At 45.9% G+C, this 18,824-nt stretch overlaps 1 protein-coding gene and 1 pseudogene across 4 annotated transcripts in view; both read left to right on the top strand.

The window, feature by feature from the left end:
• LOC105704587 (ribulose-phosphate 3-epimerase-like) lies at positions 1–440 on the top strand (annotated as a pseudogene).
• Positions 441–3,777: 3,337 nt separating this feature from the next.
• The window catches only part of CUNH2orf42 (chromosome unknown C2orf42 homolog), a 42,132-nt gene continuing 27,085 nt past the window's right edge, over positions 3,778–18,824 (top strand). Inside the window, exons 1-5 of one of the 4 annotated variants that reach the window (XM_064364208.1) lie at positions 3,786–3,878; positions 4,861–5,064; positions 10,525–10,793; positions 11,461–12,295; positions 14,472–14,582. In XM_064364208.1, coding sequence (XP_064220278.1) covers positions 11,473–12,295; positions 14,472–14,582 — 934 coding nt within the window. In that variant the 5' untranslated portion in view covers positions 3,786–3,878; positions 4,861–5,064; positions 10,525–10,793; positions 11,461–11,472. The other 3 variants (XM_012433942.3, XM_012433945.2, XM_012433944.2) reach the window with 3 other exon arrangements.

Genomic DNA, 18,824 nt, shown 5'->3' with positions numbered 1-18,824 from the left:
ATGCACATGATGGTGTCCAAGCCACAACAGTGGGTAAAGCCAATGGCTGTAGCAGAGAACCCAGGGGCTTTGATTAAAAACATTTGGGATAACACGATGAATGTTGGCCTTGTCAACAAACCAGGAACCTCAGTTGAGTATTTGGCACCATGGGCTAATCATATCGATATGGCCTTGGTTATGACAGTGGAACCAGGATTTGGAGGGCAGAAATTTATGGAAGATATGATGCCAAAGATTAGTCGAGGACTCAGTTTCCATCTTTGGATACAGAGGTCGATGGTAGAGTAGATCCTGACACTGTCCATAAAGGTGCAGAGGCAGGAGTGAACACGATTGTGTATGGCGGGGCCCTCATGAGGAGTGAAGACCCCAACCTGTCAAGAAATGTTTGCTTAGAAGCTTCTCAGAAACATTCTCTCCATTTTTGTTGTTTTTGAGATGGAATCTCGCTCTGTTGCCCAGGCTGGAGTGCAGTGGCATGATCTTGGCTCACTACAATCTCTGCCTCCTGGGTTCAAGCAATTCTCCTGTCTCAGCCTCTCGAGTAGCTGGGATTACAGGTGTGTGCCACCATGCCCAGCTAATTTTTGTATTTTTAGTAGAGATGGGGTTTCACCATGTTGGCCAGGATGGTCTCAAATTCCTGACCTCAGGTGATCTGCTCACCTTGGCCTCCCAAAGTGCTGGGATTACAGGTGTGAGCCACTGTGGTCAGCCTATTTTTTATTTTTATTATGAGGTCCCACCTCAGCCACCTGAGTAACTGGGACCACAGGCACATGCCACCACACCCTGCTAATGTTTTTTTGGTTTTTTGTTTTTGTTTTTTTTAAGAGACTGGGTTTTGCCACGTTGTCCAGGCTGGTCCCAAACTCCTGAGCTCAAGTGATCCTCCTGCCTCCCAAAATGCTTGGATTACATGTGTGAACCACCACACCCAGCCTTATAATCATTTTTGAGGACTGAAAGCCTTGAAACTAAAACTAAAGAAAAGTAAGAGAAAGGGAGAAGTAACAAGCCAACTTCAGTGATGAATAACATGATGGCACCTCTTGGGAGTTTGATGTACAGAAACCTGAGGATCTCATAAGTTGGAATAGGTTATCCATTAAGGTAGTCTATCTATTCTGGGAGGATTTTATTTCCCCAGGCTCTTACACTCAGGCATGGCCATACGACTTGCTTTGGCCAAAAAAAAAAAAAAAAAAAAAAGTGAGCTTCACATCAGTGACAAGTACATTTAAAAAATTAAAAATAAAAAATTTAAATGTAAGCGAAAGTTTGACTTGGGCTATTTCTGGCCAGAGGCCCTAAAAGCCAGTGGGTCTTTGACACACACAGATGACAATAAGTGTTACAGAGAGAAGGCGGATGAGCAAGATAACAACAAAGGACGGATCCCAGCTGATCTAAGGATGCTTACCCTAAACAATGATGTGTGTTGTTTTAAGCCACAAAGATCTGGGGGTCAGTCATTAATGCCAGGGCCTAAGAAATATGTCTTGACTAGTGTAGGCTCTCCATGAAATTCTTTGTAGTAATTGACCAGAATAAGGAATAGTTACAAGTAATGACTTAGAACTATGATGATGGATGGGGTTTAGTGGCTCATGCCTAAAATCATAGGACTTCGGGAGGCTGAGGCAGGAGGGTCCTTAAGCCCAGGAGTTCCAGTTCAGCCTGGGCAACATACCGAGACTTTTTCTCTACTAAAAATATAAATAGGTAGGCGCAGTGACTCACACCTGTAATCCCAGCACTTTGGGAGGCGGGTAGATCACCTGAGGTCAAGAGTTTGAGACCAGCCTGGCCAACATAGCAAAACCTTGTCTCTACTAAAAATACAAAAAAATTAGCCAGGCATGGTGGCGGGCGCCTGTAATCCCAACTATTAGGGAGGCTGAGTCACAGAATTGCTTGAACCCAGAAGGTGAAGGTTGCGCTACTGCACTCCAGCCTCGGCGACAGAGAGAGGCCCTGGAGAGACAGAGAGAGAGAAAGAGAGATACAGACAGAGAGAGATGGGAAAGAGAGAGGGGGAGAGAGAGAGAGAGAGAGAGAGAGAGAGGCTTTGCCTAAGGACTCGAAGTCAGTAGAAAGGAATGCTTAAGTTATAAGGGCAGGGCCTGTTTATCATGTGATGCTATACCTGAGTCAGGCTGGAAAGCCACAAGATACAGGGTTAATTTAAAAAAACTCATTTAAAAAAACTCCTTTAAAGAGATGTTATGGTTTCAAGGGTGTGGCTTAACTCTTGCCTTGCATGGCCTTTGGTCTTGTTTATTATTTGGTATTCTATTGCCACAGAGAGTGTTCTGCCATTCTTATAATCTCTATTTTAACATTAATGCTGGTCAGTTATGCCTAAACTCCAAAAGAGCAGGTATAAGAAGGCATGTCCGACTTCCCCTTCCACCCAGGAGAATTCAGTTTAATGTGCCCTTGACCAAGGAGTGAGAGTTCATTCAGTCACTGTGGGGCTTCGGATTTTATTTTTAGTTTACGTAATAAATGGGAAGAGGCAAGGCATGGTGGGTCACACCTGTAATTTCAGCACTTTGAGAGGCTGAGGTGGGTGGATCATCTGAGGTCAGGAGTTGGAGACCAGCCTGGCTAACATGGTGAAACCCTATCTCTACTAAAAATACAAAAATTAGCTGAGTGTGGTGGCACACACCTGTAATCCCAGCTACCCTGGAGGCTGAGGCAGGCTAATTGCTGGAACCCCTGGGGGCAGGGGCAGAGACCGCAGTGAGCTGAGATTGTGCCACTGCACTATAGCCTGGGCAACAGAGCAAGACTCCCTCTCAAAAAATAAATAAATGAGAAGAAAACTGAAAAGTCTTCTCGAAAAACTGTGCCCCTCTCCCTCTCTTTCCAGTTTAAGAAATATTACATACCTTAGTCCTGGAACCTTCAATTTCTCTTATAAATAGTTGACTAAGGTTTCCCAACCTGCTACCAATAGTAAGTAGCCAGACTAGGGCCAGGAGAGCGGAGAATCTCATTCCAGCGTTTTCCAACACACACAGGCCTCACCATGAACACATCGCTCTCAGGAGCTATCTTCAATCATGAATGAAGACCATTTAGATTTATTCTGTGTGATTCCAAGGACCAGAACTAGGATATACAGGAAGCTGATTTTATCTAATTTTAAGGGAAAACGTTCAAATGTAGTTAAGGGAGAAATAGTTTACTTGTTATAAACATACATGTGATAGTAAGAGGTGAATACTCAGATGGGCAAGAACCTCCAAACAAAAGCTAAATTCACAGCTGACATCTGCTAATAATGTAGAAAATCTCAGGCGATTTTTTTTTTTTAATTTAATTTTTTTGTAAGGCCAGAGTCTCGTTATCGGGCTGGTCTCGAACTCCTAGCCTCAAGCAATCATTCCGCCTTGGCCTCCCAAAGTGCTGGGATTACAAGCGTGAACCACTACGTCCATATACTCAGGCCATTTTTGCATCAATTACCAGCGAAAGTCTATTCAGAAATAGGATTCTCTCAGGCCAGAAGGGGTAAGACCAGCCTTGGCGCTGTGTCAGCAGTACGATCGATCGGCCAGAAGCACTCCAGCCCCAAGGCAGAGCCTGAGCTTTACCCACGCTAGGTCAGCACAGGTTCTACCACCGCATTCCCCCAGAGTTTCAGCGGGTTCCTGAAGGAGAAAACTACAACTCCCATAAGACAACGCGAGCTCGGGCGGGGGGCGGCCACTTGCCGCGCGTGGGCGGCTGTGACCAATAACGATTGTCGTTACAGCGAACAGTTTGGCCCCGTTTGTAAAAGGCCGCGGCAGGCGAAGAGAGAAGAGGTGAGGGCGGTCGTCAGCGAAGGGCCCCGCGGCCCGCTGGGGGGCGCAGGGCAGGTAAGGGGGTCGTGTTGAGCGAGGACCCCGGCGGCGGTGGTACAGGGGTGTAGAACTGGGGAATCCCAGCGGAGAGTGTGTCCAGGGAGCAGCTGCTGGCGAGGTGATGCTTCTGCTTGGGCCTACTTGGGACCGGAAGTGAGCGCTCGCGCGGGGAGGATGCCGGGAAGCAGGTCCCAGGGGATGTGTGTGTCGCTGCAGGCCCGTCCCGGAAGCCGGCCGGGAAGTGAGCGTCCCGGAGGTCTGGAGGCAGTTCCGTGACTGCGGGGCCCCGGCGGCCTTCCTCCGCTGTTCCGAGGCCGTTCAGGGCTGATGTACCCCAGCCTCCCACTTGTGGTTTTGCAAACCACTCGGCAGATTGCAAACTTGTTTGTGAGTTACCAGCTGGCTGTGACACTTCCGTCAAATCTGAGTAACAGTTTCCTCATCTCTAAGATGGGTAACAGTATCTACACCACAGGATCGTGTGGACAGTACACGAGTAAATGCTTAGAAAGCGTTTAACACGCAGTGTACTCAGCTAGTTTTATTATTTATCCGTGACGATCATTCGTTCTCTTCCCCTAACTGTGCCTCACAAGCATGAAACAGCATCCACCAAACATTTAGGTCTGGGTAATGCTTGGAAGGAAACCCACCGCGGGTTGACACTTCCAACACCAGTCCCTCGACACTTTCCCCGCCGAGGGGGCTGATTGGCTGATTTGTAAACTTGCTGAGAAGGGACTACCCAGGAGATCTTTCAGGTTTCAAATACAAGTTCTTTACAAGTTGTGTTGTTTGTATATGCTTTCCATATAGAGTTTCTAGGAAGTAATACTAGTACATGTTTTAAAATTAAGATACTGACCGGGGTGGGTGGCTCATGCCTATAATCCTAGCACTTTGGGAGACCGAGGCGGGCGGATCACGAGGTCAAGAGATCGAAACCATCCTGGCCAACATGGCGAAACCCCATCTCTACTAAAAATACAAAAATTAGCAGGGTGTTGTGGCATGTACCTGTAGTCCCAGCTACTCGGGAGGCTGAGGCAGGAGAATCACTTGAACCCGGGAGGCAGAGGTTGCAGCGAGCCGAGATCGCGGCACTGCACTCCAGCGTGGGTGACAGAAGAGTGACACTCCGTCTCAACCATCTCAAAAAAAAGAAAAAGAAAAAAGAAGACCTGGCTCGGTAGCTCACCAGGTGAGTTTGTAATCCCAGCCTGTAATCCCAGCATTTTGGGAGGCATAGGTGGGTTGATCACCTCAGGTCAGGATTTCGAGACCAGCCTGGCCAACATGGCGAAACCCTGTCTCTACTAAAAGTACAAAATTAGCCGGGTGTGGTGGCGCATTCCTGTAATCCCATCTACTCGGAAGGCTGAGGCAGCAGAATCACTTGAACCCGGGAGACGGGGGTTTGGGTGAGCCGAGATCAAGCCATTGCACTCCAGCCTGGGCAACAAGAGTGAAACACAGTCTCACAAAAACAAACAGACAAAAACACCAAAAAGCAAAAATTAGCCGGGCCTGGTGGCACGCATCAGTCGTCCCAGCTACACAGGAGGCTGAGGGAGGAGAATCGCTTGAACCCGGGAGGCAGAGGTTGCAGTGAGCTGAGATCGCGCCACTGCACTCCAGCCTGGGCGACAGAGGTGTGTGTGGGGGGGAAATAAAGAAAAAAAAAAAAAGAGCGGAATTCCTATGTTGATGCTAAAGCTACAGCACTAACAGCTGGCAAACCACCTCCTCCCTTCATGATAGAAAAGTGTTGTTTTTTTTTTGTTTTTTTTTGTTTTGAGACTGAGTCTCACTATGTTGCCCAGGCTGCAGTGCAATGGCGCCATCTGGCCCATTGCAACTTCTGCCTCCCTGCTTCAAGCAACTCTCCTGTCTCAGCCTCCCAAGTAACTGGGACTACAGGCGCAGGCCACCATGCCCAGCTAATTTTTGTATTTTTAGTAGAGATGGGGTTTCACCATATTTGTCAGGCTGGACTCAAACTCCTGACCTCAGGTGATCCACTTGTCTCAGCCTCCCAAAGTGCTGGGATTACAGGCATGAGCCACCGTACCCGGCTGACAGAAAGGTTTTTTCCCACTTTGATGATATGTTAAATCATCATCAGCAACATAATTTTTAAAATAATTTTTTCTAAGCTACTTCGTATATATAAATTGTATATATATATGTGTGTGTGTGTATATGTGTATGTCTATATAGATATATTTCATATAGTCATTTTGCAAATGAAAAAAATCCTGAAGCTCAAAAGTTAAAGGACTTGGTCACAGAGATAATTCATGGTAAAGGGCAAACTGAATCCTTCATCTTTTGATTTTGGAGCAATATTCTAAGAATCCACATGAGACTGAATGAGAATACCTACTAAAGAAGTTGATTGAAAAAAAAAAAAAAAAGAAGCTGATTGAGCTGGGAAGGAATGCTGTGTGAACAGAATAATGACTCTACATCAGTGGTTTTTAACTGGGGCAATTTTGTCTCCAGAGGACATTTGGCATTATCTGGATACTTTTTTTATATATATATATACCTAGGGATGGGGTTTGCAACTGGGATCTAGTGGGTAGAAACCAGGGATACTGTTAAACATTCTACAATGCATAGGATAGCCCCCACAACAAAGAATTATCCAGTCATAAATGTCAGCAGTGCCTTATTTCACAAAGCACTTACTTTCTTTAAAAAAAAATTTTTTTGAGACAGAGTCTTACTCTGTTACCCAGGCTGGAGTGCAGTGGTGCTATCTTGGCTCACTGCAACCTCTGCCTCCTGGGTTCAAGCAATCCTTATGCCTCAGCCTCCTGAGTAGCTGGGGATACAGGCATGCACCACCATGCCTGCCTAATTTTTGTATTTTTAGTAGACACGGGTTTATCATGTTGGCCAGGCTGGTCTCGAACTCCTGGCCTCAAGTGATCCTCCCGCCTTGGCCTTCCAAAGTGCTGGCAATTACAGGTGTGAGCCACTGTGCCTGGTCTTCTTTTTAAAACTTTTTTTTTGAGATGGAGTTTCACTCTTATCGCCCAGGCTGGAGTGCAATGGGGCAATCTTGGCTCATTGCAACCTCTGCCTCCCAGGTTCAAGTGATTCTCCTGCCTTAGCCTCCAGAGTAGCTGAGATTACAAGCATGCACCACCACACCCAGCTAACTTTTTTTCTTTTCTTTTTTTTTTTTTTCGAAGGCAGATCTCGCTTTGATGCCTAGGCTGGAGTGCAATGGTGCAATATCAGCTCACTGCAACCTCCGCATCCCAGGTTCAAGCAATTCTCCTGCCTCAGCCTCCTGAGTAGCTGGGACTACAGGCATGCGACACTGCTCCTAGCTAATTTTTATATTTTTAGTAGAGATAGGGTTTCACTATGTTGGCCGGGATGGTCTTGATCTCTTGACCTCGTGATCTGCCCACCTCTGCCTCCCAAAGTGCTGGGATTACAGGCATGAGCCACCGCACCAGCTTTTTTTCTTTTTTAGTAGAGACGGGGTTTTACCATGTTGGCCAGGCTGGTCTTGATCTCCTGCCTTCAGGTGATCCACCCGCCTCGGCCTCCCAAAGTGCTGGAATTACAGGCCTGAGCCACCGAGCCCAGCCTAAAACATTTTTTAAAAAGAATAGACCACTTGGCAAGGTAGGTCTCACCTGTAATCCCAGCACTTTGGGAGGCTGAGGCAGGAGGATTGCTTGAGCCCAGGAGTTCAAAGCCAGTCTGGGCAATATAGTGAGACCCCATCTCTACAAAAAATTAAAAATTAGCTGAGTGTAGTTGTGCATACCTGTGGTCCCAGCTACTCGAGAGGCTGAGGCAGGAGGATTGCTTGACCCTGGGAGGTCAAGTCTGCAGTGAGCCATGATCCGCGCTCCATCTTTGGCAACAGAGTGAGAATCTATCTCAAACAAAAAGAAAAGAAAAGGGCCGGGCACGGCATCTTTGGCAGCCATGAGACTCCGTCTCAAAAAAAAAAAAAAAAAAGAATAGGGCCAGGCATGGTGGCTCATGCCTGTAATCTCAGCACTTTGGGAGACTGAGGTGGGCAGATCACTGGAGGTCAGGAGTTCAAAACCAGTCTGGCCAACATGGTGAAACCCCACCTCTACTAAAAATACAAGAATTAGCCAGAGAATCACTTGAGCCCAGGAAGCAGAGGTTGCAGTGAGTCAAGATCACTCCACTGCACTCTATCCTGGGTGACAGAGCAAGACTGTCTCAAAAAAAATTCTTTTTCGGCCGGGTGCAGTGGCTCACACCTGTAATCCTAGCACTTTGGGAGGCCGAGGCGGCTGGATCACAGGGTCAGGAGATCGACACCATCTTGGCCAACATGGTGAAACCCTGTCTCTACTAAAAATACAAAAAAATTAGCTGGGCATGGTGCACATGCCTGTAGTCCCCATTACTTGGGAGGCTGAGGCAGGAGAATTGCTTCAACCCAGGAGGGGGAGATTGCTGTGAGCCGAGATCGCACCACTGCACTACAGCCTGGGTGACAGTGGGAGACTCCGTCTCAAAAAAAAAATTTTTTTTTCTCACTACATCTTCTGCAGTCCTCTGATTATCAAATTTGAAAGTACAAATAAGAATAGTTTTAAAATGTTCACCTTTTCATTGGTGCTATTGGAACTAGTACCTGCAATATTTACTGAGTAAATGAAGCTTTGTGAGGCTGGGCACAGTGGCTCACACCTGTAATCCCAGCACTTTAAGAGGCCAAGGCAGGAGGATTGCTTGAGGCCAGGAGTTCGAGACCAGCCAGGGCAACAAAGTAAGACCATTGTCTCTACCAAAAAAATTTTTAAAAATTAGCCAGGCATGGCAGCTTGTACCTATAGTCTCAGCTACTTGGGAGACTGAGGCAGGAAGATCACATGAGCCCAGGAGGTTGAGTCTGAGTGAACCGGGATTACACCACTTCACTCCAGCCTGGGTAACAGAGCAGAGAAAAGCACAAAGCAATCTAAAAATGTAATGTATTATGGCCGGGCGTGGTGGCTCACACCTGTAATCCAAGCACTTTGGAGGCCAAGGCGGGTGGATCACCTGAGGTCGGGAGTTCAAGACCAGCCTGACCAACATGGTAAACCCCGTCTTTAAAAAAAAAAGTAATGTATTACTATTAGGAAGGATGAGTGTTTAACCAATTATATAACATGGTTCTAGGTGTGTTGTTTATTTATTTATATTATTTTATTTTTTTAAAGAGATGGGGTCTGCTGGGTGCAGTGGTTCACGCCTGTAATCCCAGCACTTTGGGAGGCCAAAGCAAGTGGATCACAAGGTCAGGAGATCAAGACCATCCTGGCTAACATGGTGTAACCCCATCTCTACTAAAAATACAAAAAAGTAGCTGGGTGTGCTGGCACACACCTGTAGTCCCAGCTACTTGGGAGGCTGAAGCAGAAGAATCGCTTGAATCTGGGAGGCGGAGGTTGCAGTGAGCCTAGATGACGCCACTGCACTCTAGCCTGGGCGACGGAGCAACCCTCTGTCTCAGAAAGAAAAAAAAGAGATGGGGTCCTGCTCTGTCGCCAAGGCTGGGATACAGTGACACAATCTGCATCCTTGCTCTGTGCCACTCTGAGTTTCAGGTGGAATTCAAGTGATCCTTCCACCTCTGCCTCCAAAGTAGCTGGGACTGCAGGTGCACACCACCATGTCCAGCTAATGTTTCATATTTTTTTTCTTTTTCTTTTTCTTTTTTGAGACGGAATCTCGCTCTGTCGCCAGGCTGGAGTGCAGTGGCACAATGTCGGCTCACTGCAGCCTCCGCCTCCTGGGTTCAAGCAGCTCTCCTGCCTCAGCCTCCCAAGTAGCTGGGACTACAGGCGCACACCACCATGCCCAGCTTTTTTGTATTTTTAGTAGAGATGGGGTTTTACCATGTTGGCCAGGATGGTCTCTGTCTCCTGACTTCATGATCCACCTGCCTTGGCCTCCCAAAGTGCTGGGATTACAGGCATGAGCCACCACGCCCGGCCAATTTTTTAATAGAATTGAGGTCTCATGGACGGGTGCAGTGGCTCACACCTGTAATCCCAGCACTTTGGGAGGCTGAGGCGGATCACAAGGTCAGGAGATCGAGACCATCCTGACCAATATGGTGAAGCCCTGTCTCTACTAAAAATACAAAAATTAGCTGGGCATGGTGGCCTGTGCCTGTAGTCCCAGCTACTAGAGAGGCTGAGACAGGAGAATCACTTGAACTATTGCTTGAACTCGGGAGACAGAGGTTGCAGTGAGCCAAGATCACGCCACTGCACTCCAACCTGGGGACAGAGTGAGACTCCATGTCGAAAAAAAAAAAAAGAAAGAAAGAAATGAGGTCTCATTGTGTTGTCTAGGCTGGTCTTGAACTCCTAGGCTCAAGTGATCCTCCACCTCAGCTTCCCAAATCTCTGGGATTAAGTAGTGAGCCACCGTGCCACACCTCTAAAGTGTTCTTGACAACCCCCTTTGTAATAACATTAGCACCTTTTTACCTTCTTGCGGTTGGAAGTACAAAACACTTAACCATTTCCATAATAATTTCTGTCAAATATTTCTCAAGTAATTGTGAAAGACTTTGATTTCTGTTCTGTTTGATTTCTAAGGAAAGAATCATCCTGTCTTTGTATAACTTCGATATTTTTTCTTGTTTTACTTACAGACTGTCAAGATCTCCACTTAGGGCAGTGGGAATCTTATTTGCGGAACACTGGGCAGAAGCTTTGCCATTGGCTGGTGAAGAAGGAGGAGGCAGAATGTCTGCATTGTTACACCATACAGTTCAAACTTCAGAAGACTTTGGATTCAGCAGTTATCATTAGTCTGCAGATGATCATGTTTTCACCTGATCATTAGAAACTAATGAAACACCTTTTAGGTCTTATGAATTCAGGTTACACTGTTTTCCAGATGCCTTGGCAGCTGGTACAGGTAGGATTGGGCTGGGTTTTGTGGGGAATGATGAAAGGGAAAAAAACTCATGTTTCATGTTTCCTAGTTCTTGCTGAAGTAAAACATCTGGGCATGTAAAGATTAGGTTAACTAATCTCTGTTATATAGAATAGAGTTAAACCTGGAGAAATGCTTTGATTGTTACATTAGGATTTTTAAAACTAGATATGAAAGGCAGTTCCCTCCACTTTTGTTTGTGGGTTTAAATTTGTGTTGTTTTGTGGTATAGTTTAAAAATAGTGGATAGTGCTGGGTGCAGTGGCTCACGCCTGTAATCCCAGCTCTTTGGAAGGCTAAGGCGAGCAGATCACCTGAGGTCAGGAGTTCAAGACCAGCCTGACCAACATGGAGAAACCCCATCTCTACTAAAAATATAAAATTAGCAGGGCATGGTGGCACATGCCTGTAATCCCAGCTACTTGGGAGGCTGAGGCAGGAGAATCACTTGAACCCGGGAGGTGGATGTTGCAATCAGCTGAGATTGCACCATTGCACTCCTGCCTGGGCAACAAGTGCGAAACTGTCTCAAAAAAAAAATAGTGGATAACTTTTTTATATTTTGCTTTCTGTACTAAATATTATAAATGATATTAACTTTGTGTGTGTGAGGGTATACTCATGCTGTTGGATGTATTGTCTTTTGTAGGGCCTGTGAAAAATGGAACCAAACTCTCTGAGGACTAAAGTCCCAGCTTTCTTATCTGATTTGGGGAAGGCCACATTGAGGGGAATCAGAAAGTGTCCCCGATGTGGCACATACAATGGAACCCGGGGACTGAGCTGCAAGAACAAGACATGTGGAACCATATTCCGCTATGGTGCACGCAAGCAGCCTAGTGTTGAAGCTGTCAAAATCATCACGGGCTCCGATCTTCAGGTCTACTCAGTGCGGCAAAGAGACCGGGGCCCTGATTACCGATGCTTTGTGGAGCTTGGGGTTTCAGAGACAACAATCCAGACGGTGGATGGGACGATCATCACTCAGCTGAGCTCTGGACGGTGTTATGTCCCCTCATGCCTGAAAGCTGCCACTCAAGGTGTTGTGGAAAACCAGTGCCAGCACATCAAGCTGGCAGTGAACTGCCAGGCAGAGGCCACCCCTCTGACCCTGAAGAGCTCGGTCCTGAATGCAATGCAGGCCTCCCCGGAAACCAAACAGACCATCTGGCAGTTGGCCACAGAACCTACAGGTCCTCTGGTGCAGAGAATTACTAAAAACATCTTGGTAGTGAAATGCAAGGCAAGCCAGAAGCACAGTTTGGGGTATTTACATACATCTTTTGTGCAGAAAATCAGTGCCAAAAGCTTGCCTGAGCGCCGCTTCTTCTGCTCCTGCCAGACTCTGAAATCACACAAGTCAAATGCCTCCAAGGACGAGGCAGCCCAGAGATGCATTCATTTCTTTGCTTGCATCTGTGCCTTTGCCAGTGACGAGACATTGGCTCAGGAATTCTCAGACTTCCTAAATTTTGATTCCAGCGGTAGGTGGTCTGGTTGACATGGTCGTTCTGTTTTTCTAAAATGGCAATGAAAAAGTTCCACTGATGCATTTGGAGATTGTCTTAGCAACCTTCAGAAGCAGTTGCTAGATAATTCAAATGAAAAGTATTTCTTCTAGGCTGAGCATGGTGGCTCATGCCTATAATCCCAGAACTTTGGAAGGCTGAGGCAGGTGGATCACTTGAGGTCAGGAGTTCGAGACCAGCCTGGCCAACATGGTGAAACCCTGTCTCTATTAAAAATATAAAAATTAGCCAGGTGTGGTGGCAGGTACCTGTAATCTTAGCTACTCAGGAGGCTGAGGTAGGAGAATTGCTGGAACCTGGGAGGCAGAGGTTGCAGTGAGCTAAGATCTCACCATCGCACTCCAGCCAGGACTGACAACAGCGAGACTCCATCTAAAAAAAAATAAAAGTGTTCCTTCTTTTTTTTTGAAACAGGGTCTCACTTTGTTTCCCAGGCTGGGGTGCGGTGGCATGATCACAGCTCACAACAGCCTCCCAGGCTCGAGATCCTTCCACCTCTGTTCCCCCAAATAGCTGGGACTACAGGCATGTACCACCATGCCTGGCCTGGCTAATTTTTTAATCTTTTGCAGAGGTGGGGGGGTCTCACTTTGTTGCCCAGGCTGGTCTTGAACTCCTGGGCTGAAGCAATTGTCCTGCTTCAATCTCCCAAAGTGCTAGGATTACAGGTGTGAGCCACCACACTTGGTTACATTCCTTCTTTCAGTCCCAGTCAGCACACTTGCATAAAGGTTGGTTGGTTGAAATTAATGATCAAGAGACTTGGCCATTTTTTATTGAGAAAATCTGGCCATGTTAGCTTCACTTTGCTCTGTTTACTCTTCCACAGATGCCCTGTGTTAATAAAAACAATGAACAACAAAAAAAAAATTTTTTTTTTTTTTTTTGAGATGGAGTTTCGCTCTTGTTACCCAGGCTGGAGTGCAATGGCGCGATCTCGGCTCACCACAACCTCCGCCTCCTGGGTTCAAGCAATTCTCCTGCCTCAGCCTCCTGAGTAGCTGGGATTACAGGTGTGCGCCACCATGCCCAGCTAATTTTTGTATTTTTAGTAGAGATGGAGTTTCACCATGTTGACCAGGATGGTCTCGATCTCTTGACCTCATGATCCACCCGCCTCGGCCTCCCAAAGTGCTGGGATTACAGGCGTGAGCCACCACGCCCGGCCCAACAAAAAAAAATTTTTTTGGAGACAGAATCTTGCTCCATTGCCCAGGCTGGAGTGCAGTGGTGCAACTTCAGCTGACTGCAACCTCCACCTCCTGGGTTCAAGGAATCCTCATGCTTCAGCCTCCCAAGTAGCTGGGATTATAGGTGCTTTCCACCTTGCCTGACTAATTTTTGTATTTTTAGTAGAGATGGAGTTTCACCATGTTGGCCAGGTTGGTCTCTTGAACTCCTGGCCTCAGGTAATCCACCTGTCTTGGCCTCCCAAAGTGCTGGGATTACAGGCATGAGCCACCACATCTGGCCTAAAGGAACTTATTTATTTATTTATTCAAATAAATACTTTTAGGCTGGAGTGCAATGGCGCAATCTTGACTCATTGCAATCTCCACCTCCTGGGTTCAAGCGAGTCTCCTGCCTCAGCCTCCTGAGTAGCTGGGACTACAGGTGTGTGCCACCATACCTGGGTAATTTTTGTATTTTTAGTAAAGACACGGTTTCGCCATGTTGACCAGGCTGGTCTCAAACTCCTGACCTCATGTGATCCACCTGCCTCAGCCTCCCAAAGTGTTGGGATTACAGGCGTAAGCCACCACGCCCGGTCCAAGGAACTTATTTTAAAGCAAGCAATCACTCCATAATTTGTTTTTTTGTTTTTTTGTTTTTTGAGAAAGGGTCTAGCTTTGTCACCCAGGCTGGCATGCAGTGACATAATCACAGCTCACTACAGCCTTGACCCTCCTGGGCTCAAGTGATTCTCCCACTTCAGCCTCTCAAGTAGCTGGGACCACAGGCATGCTAATTTTTTATTTTTTGTAGAGATAGGGTCTGCCTATGTTGCCCAGACTGGGATAATTCATTTGGGGGATTTTAAAAAGTAAATTAATTTTTTTGCCAGATAGGGGCCAGTACTCATACTTACCCTTGGATAGGATTAATGATTCAGAAATCTTCTATTTTTTAGGTCTTAAAGAGATTATTGTGCCCCAGTTAGGTTGCCATTCAGAATCAACAGTATCAGCTTGTGAGTCGACTGCCTCTAAGTCAAAGAAGAGGAGAAAGGATGAAGTATCAGGTGAGAGTCTGGTTGGTTGGTTTGGTGGTATTGTTTTTAGAGATTGTTTTACTGTGTTTTATGTCTTAACTGAACCTCGCAATTACAAGAAAATATTATATTTTATTTCATTTTTGTTTGTTTAATTTTTTTTACATGAATAATGGAAGCATTGTGGTTTGTAATTATTTTATTTTTATTAAAATAAAGAGACAGAGGTCTTACTATGTTGTCCAGGCCGGTCTCAAACTCCAGGCCTTAAGGGCTTCTCCCACCTTGGCCTCCCAGAGTGCTGGAATTATAGGTGTGAGCTACCACGCCCAGCCAAGAAATACTATGTTTTTGTTCTTATGAGTTTTTTCCCTGAGAAAAGTTTTACTCTTCATTGACAGTTTTTTTAAGTGAAGCTAAAAGCTTGATCCCTTGGCCAAAAATAAGATCCAACCAAATTCCACTTCTACTGTATATGTTTGTACATCTCTTAAACAGATTAATCTTATACCTTAAGCTGCCTTAGGATAGTGTTATGAAGTTTTCATCTACAGAGTGTTTAAAAAAATTCTGTGGCAATGGTTATATGCCACACACTAATTTAGGAATATAGTTTATTGTCTACATTTTCAGTATGTGGAGAAACACACACATACACATACCCACACATACATTTTTTTTTTTTTTGAGATGGAGTCTTGCTCTGTCACCCAGGCTGGAGTGCAGTGGCGTGATCTCGGCTCACTGTAGTCTCCGCCTCCCAGGTTCAAGCAATTGTCCTGCCTCAGCTTCCTGAGTAGCTGGCACTACAGGCACGTGCCATCACACCCAGTTAATTTTTGGTTTTGTTTTATTTATTTATTTATTTTTTGAGATGGAGTTTTGCTCTTGTTGCCCAGGCTGGAATACAATGGTGCAGTCTCGGCTCACCGCAATCTCCGTCTCCTGGGTTCAAGCAGTTCTCCTGCCTCAGCCTCCTGAGTAGCTGGGATTACAGGCATATGCCACTACACCCAGCTAGTTTTGTATTTTTAGTAGAGATGGGATTTCTCTATGTTGGTCAGGCTGGTCTCAAACTCCTGACCTCAGGTGATCAGCCTGCCTGAGCCTCCTAAAGTGCTGGGATTACAGTCGTGAGCCACCATACCTGGCCAATTTTTGTATTTTTAGTAGAGAAGGGTTTCACCATATTGGTCAGGCTGGTCTCAAACTCCTAACCTCAGGTGATCCACCCACTTTGGCTTCCCAAAGTGCTGGGATTATAGGCATGAGCTATCGCACGCGGCCACATTTATTTATTTATTTAGAGATGGAATCTCGCTCTGTTGCCCAGGCTGGGGTGCACTGGTGCGATCTCGGCTCACTGTAACCTCTGCTGCCTGGGTTCAAGTAATGCTCCTGCCTCAGCCTCTTGAGTAGTTGGGATTACAGGTGCCCACCACCAGGCCCAGCTAATTTTTGTATTTTCAGTAGAGACAGGGTTTCGCCATGTTGGCCAGGCTGGTCTTGAACTCATGACCTCAGGTGATCCGCCTGCCTCAGCCTCCCAAAGTCCTGGGATTACAGGCATGAGCCACCACGCCCAGCCCTGGAATTATAGGCATGAGCCACCATGCCCAGGTAGGCCACATTTTAAAATTCAAATGCTTAATTCTGGTATCAGTTAAGGACTCAGATAAATCAATATGAAAATGGTGAAGTGCCCTATTAGGTAAGCATCAACAGACCTAGAGTCTTAACAAAATTAAAATATTACTTGGTCCACACATGTGGACCAAACTCCAAACTCACTAGTAAACAGAGAAATGCAAACATTTTAGAAATGTAAAGTTAAAACAAGATACCTTTTGCTACCAAATTAACAATATTTTGGGTTTTTTTTGTTTTTTTTTTTTAAGATGGAGTCTCGCTCTTGTTACCCAGGCTGGAGTGCAATGGCAAGATCTCGGCTCACCAAAACCTCCACCTCTTGGGTTCAAGCGATTCTCCTGCCTCCTCCTGAGTAGCTGGGATTACAGGCATGTGCCACCATGCCTGGCTAATTTTGTATTTTTTTTAGTAGAGACAGGGTTTCTCCATGTTGGTCAGGCTGGTCTTGAACTCCCGACCTCAGGTGATCCACTCGCCTCAGCCTCCCAGAGTTCTGGGATTACAGGCATGAGCCACCACACCTGGCTTTTTTTGTTTTTTTTAAGAGTTGAGTTCTCACTCTCTTGCCCAAACTGGAGTGCAGGCACATGATCATGGCTCACTGCAGCCTGGACCTTCTAGGTTCAATAGATTCTCATGCCTCAGCCTCCCACGGAGCTGGAACTAGAGGCACAAGCCACTATGCCTGGCTAATTGTTTGGTTTGTTTTTTGTAGAGACAGGGTCTCACTATGTTGACCAGGCTGGTCTCAAACTCCTGACCTCAAGTGATTGCTCTTCCTCAGCCTCCCAAAGTGTTGGAATTACAGATGTGAGCCACCATGCCCAGCTGGCAAAGTTTTTTAAAATGATGAGACCATGGGCAAAAGTAAAATCTAGGCTCTCTGGCTTAGGCTAGTGTAGTGTGCTATAATCATTGGTACATAGCTTACAGTATCTCTTAAGATTCTTATTTTTTTAATTTTTTTTAAGACGGGGTTTCACCATGTTGGTCAGGCTGGTCTTGAACTCCCAACCTCAGGTGATCTGCCCGTCTTGGCCTCCAAAGTGCTTGGATTACAGGGGTGAGCCACGACGCCCAGCCAAGATTCTTATAATGGTCCTACCTATAGGGAATACTGCTAGGGATGGATCAGGTGTTCATGCACAAGAGTCTTGGTGCTGGGAAGTTGAAGAAAGATGGAGAAACAAAGTGACATGGTCATTTGTGAATTTTAGAGAGGCAATTCTGGCAGGAATATGGAATAGAAATTGTTGTTAAATGTTTACTCATTAGTCTTTCCCAGGCAAACTTGAGATTCTGAAAAAAAAATTTTTTTACCCTTTGACTCAGTAGTCCTAGTAGTCCTACTTTTTTTTTTTGGAAATGGAGTCTTGCTCTGGATCGTGAATGGCACGATCTTGGCTCACTGCAACCTCTGGGATTCAAGCGATTATCCTGCCTTAGCCTTCCGAGTAGCTGGGATTACAGGTGCCTGCCATCACGCTTGGCTAATTTTTGTATTTTATTTTATTTTTTGAGATGGAGTTTCGCTCTTGTCGCCCAGACTGTAGTGTGATGGCATGATCTCGGTTCACTGGAAACTCCGCCTCCCAGGTTCAAGTGATTCTCCTGCTTCAGTCTCTCAAGTAGCTGGGATTACAGATGCCCTCTACCACACCCAGCTAATTTTTATATTTTTAGTAGAGATGGGGTTTCACCATGTTGTCCAGGCTGGTCTTGAACTCTTGATTTCAGGTGATCCACCTGTCTGTGCCTCCCAAAGTGCTGAGATTACAGGCATGAGCCACCACACCTGGCCCCACTTCTAAATAATCTTTTTTAAGGAAATAATTATTGGGATAGAAAAAACATTTCGTCTAGAGATATTTATTTTATGATTATTTAGAATATTAAAAAATTAGAAACAACTAAGGGCTAACCACTGGGGATAGTTAAATGAACCATGGTAAAGCCACTTTACCATAGAATATCAGACAGGCATAAAAATAATTATAGTCTGGGCCGGGCGTGGTGGATCATGCCTGTAATCCCAGCTACTTGAGAGGTTGAGGTAGGAGAATCGCATGAACCTGGGAGGCGGAAGTTGTGGTGAGCTGAGATCGTACCACTGCACTCCAGCCTGGGCAATAAGAGCGAAACTCCATCTCAAAAAAAAAATAAAAAGATTATAGTCTAGGTGCAGTGATGCATGCCTGTAGTCCCAGTTACTCAGAGAGCTAAGGTGGGAGAATCACTTGGGGCCAGGTGCGATGGCTCACGCCTGTAATCCCAGCACTTTGGAAGGCTGAGGCAGGTGGATCACGAGTTCAAGAGATTGAGACCATCCTGGTCAACATGGTGAAACCCTGTCTCTACTAAAAATACAAAAATTAGCTGGGCATGGTGGCGCATACCTGTAATCCCAGCTGCTAGAGAGGCTGAGGCAGGAGAATTGTTTGAACCAGGGAGGTGGATGTTGCAGTGAGCTGAAATTGTGCCACTGCACTCCAGCCGGGCAACAGAGTGATACTCTGTCTCAAAAAAAAAAAGAATTTGGGAAAATATTCAGATCACTTGGGTTGCCAGATAAAGCATAGAGTACTCAAACTTGAATTTCAGTTAACAAATAATTTTTAGTAT

The sequence above is a fragment of the Aotus nancymaae genome, unplaced genomic scaffold, assembly GCF_030222135.1.
Source record: "Aotus nancymaae isolate 86718 unplaced genomic scaffold, 86718_ANA_hifiasm-v0.15.2.pri h1tg000057l, whole genome shotgun sequence".
Lineage (NCBI taxonomy): Eukaryota > Metazoa > Chordata > Mammalia > Primates > Aotidae > Aotus > Aotus nancymaae.
The sequence above is the reverse complement of the archived record's forward strand: the minus strand, read 5'-3'. Positions and strand labels throughout refer to the sequence as shown.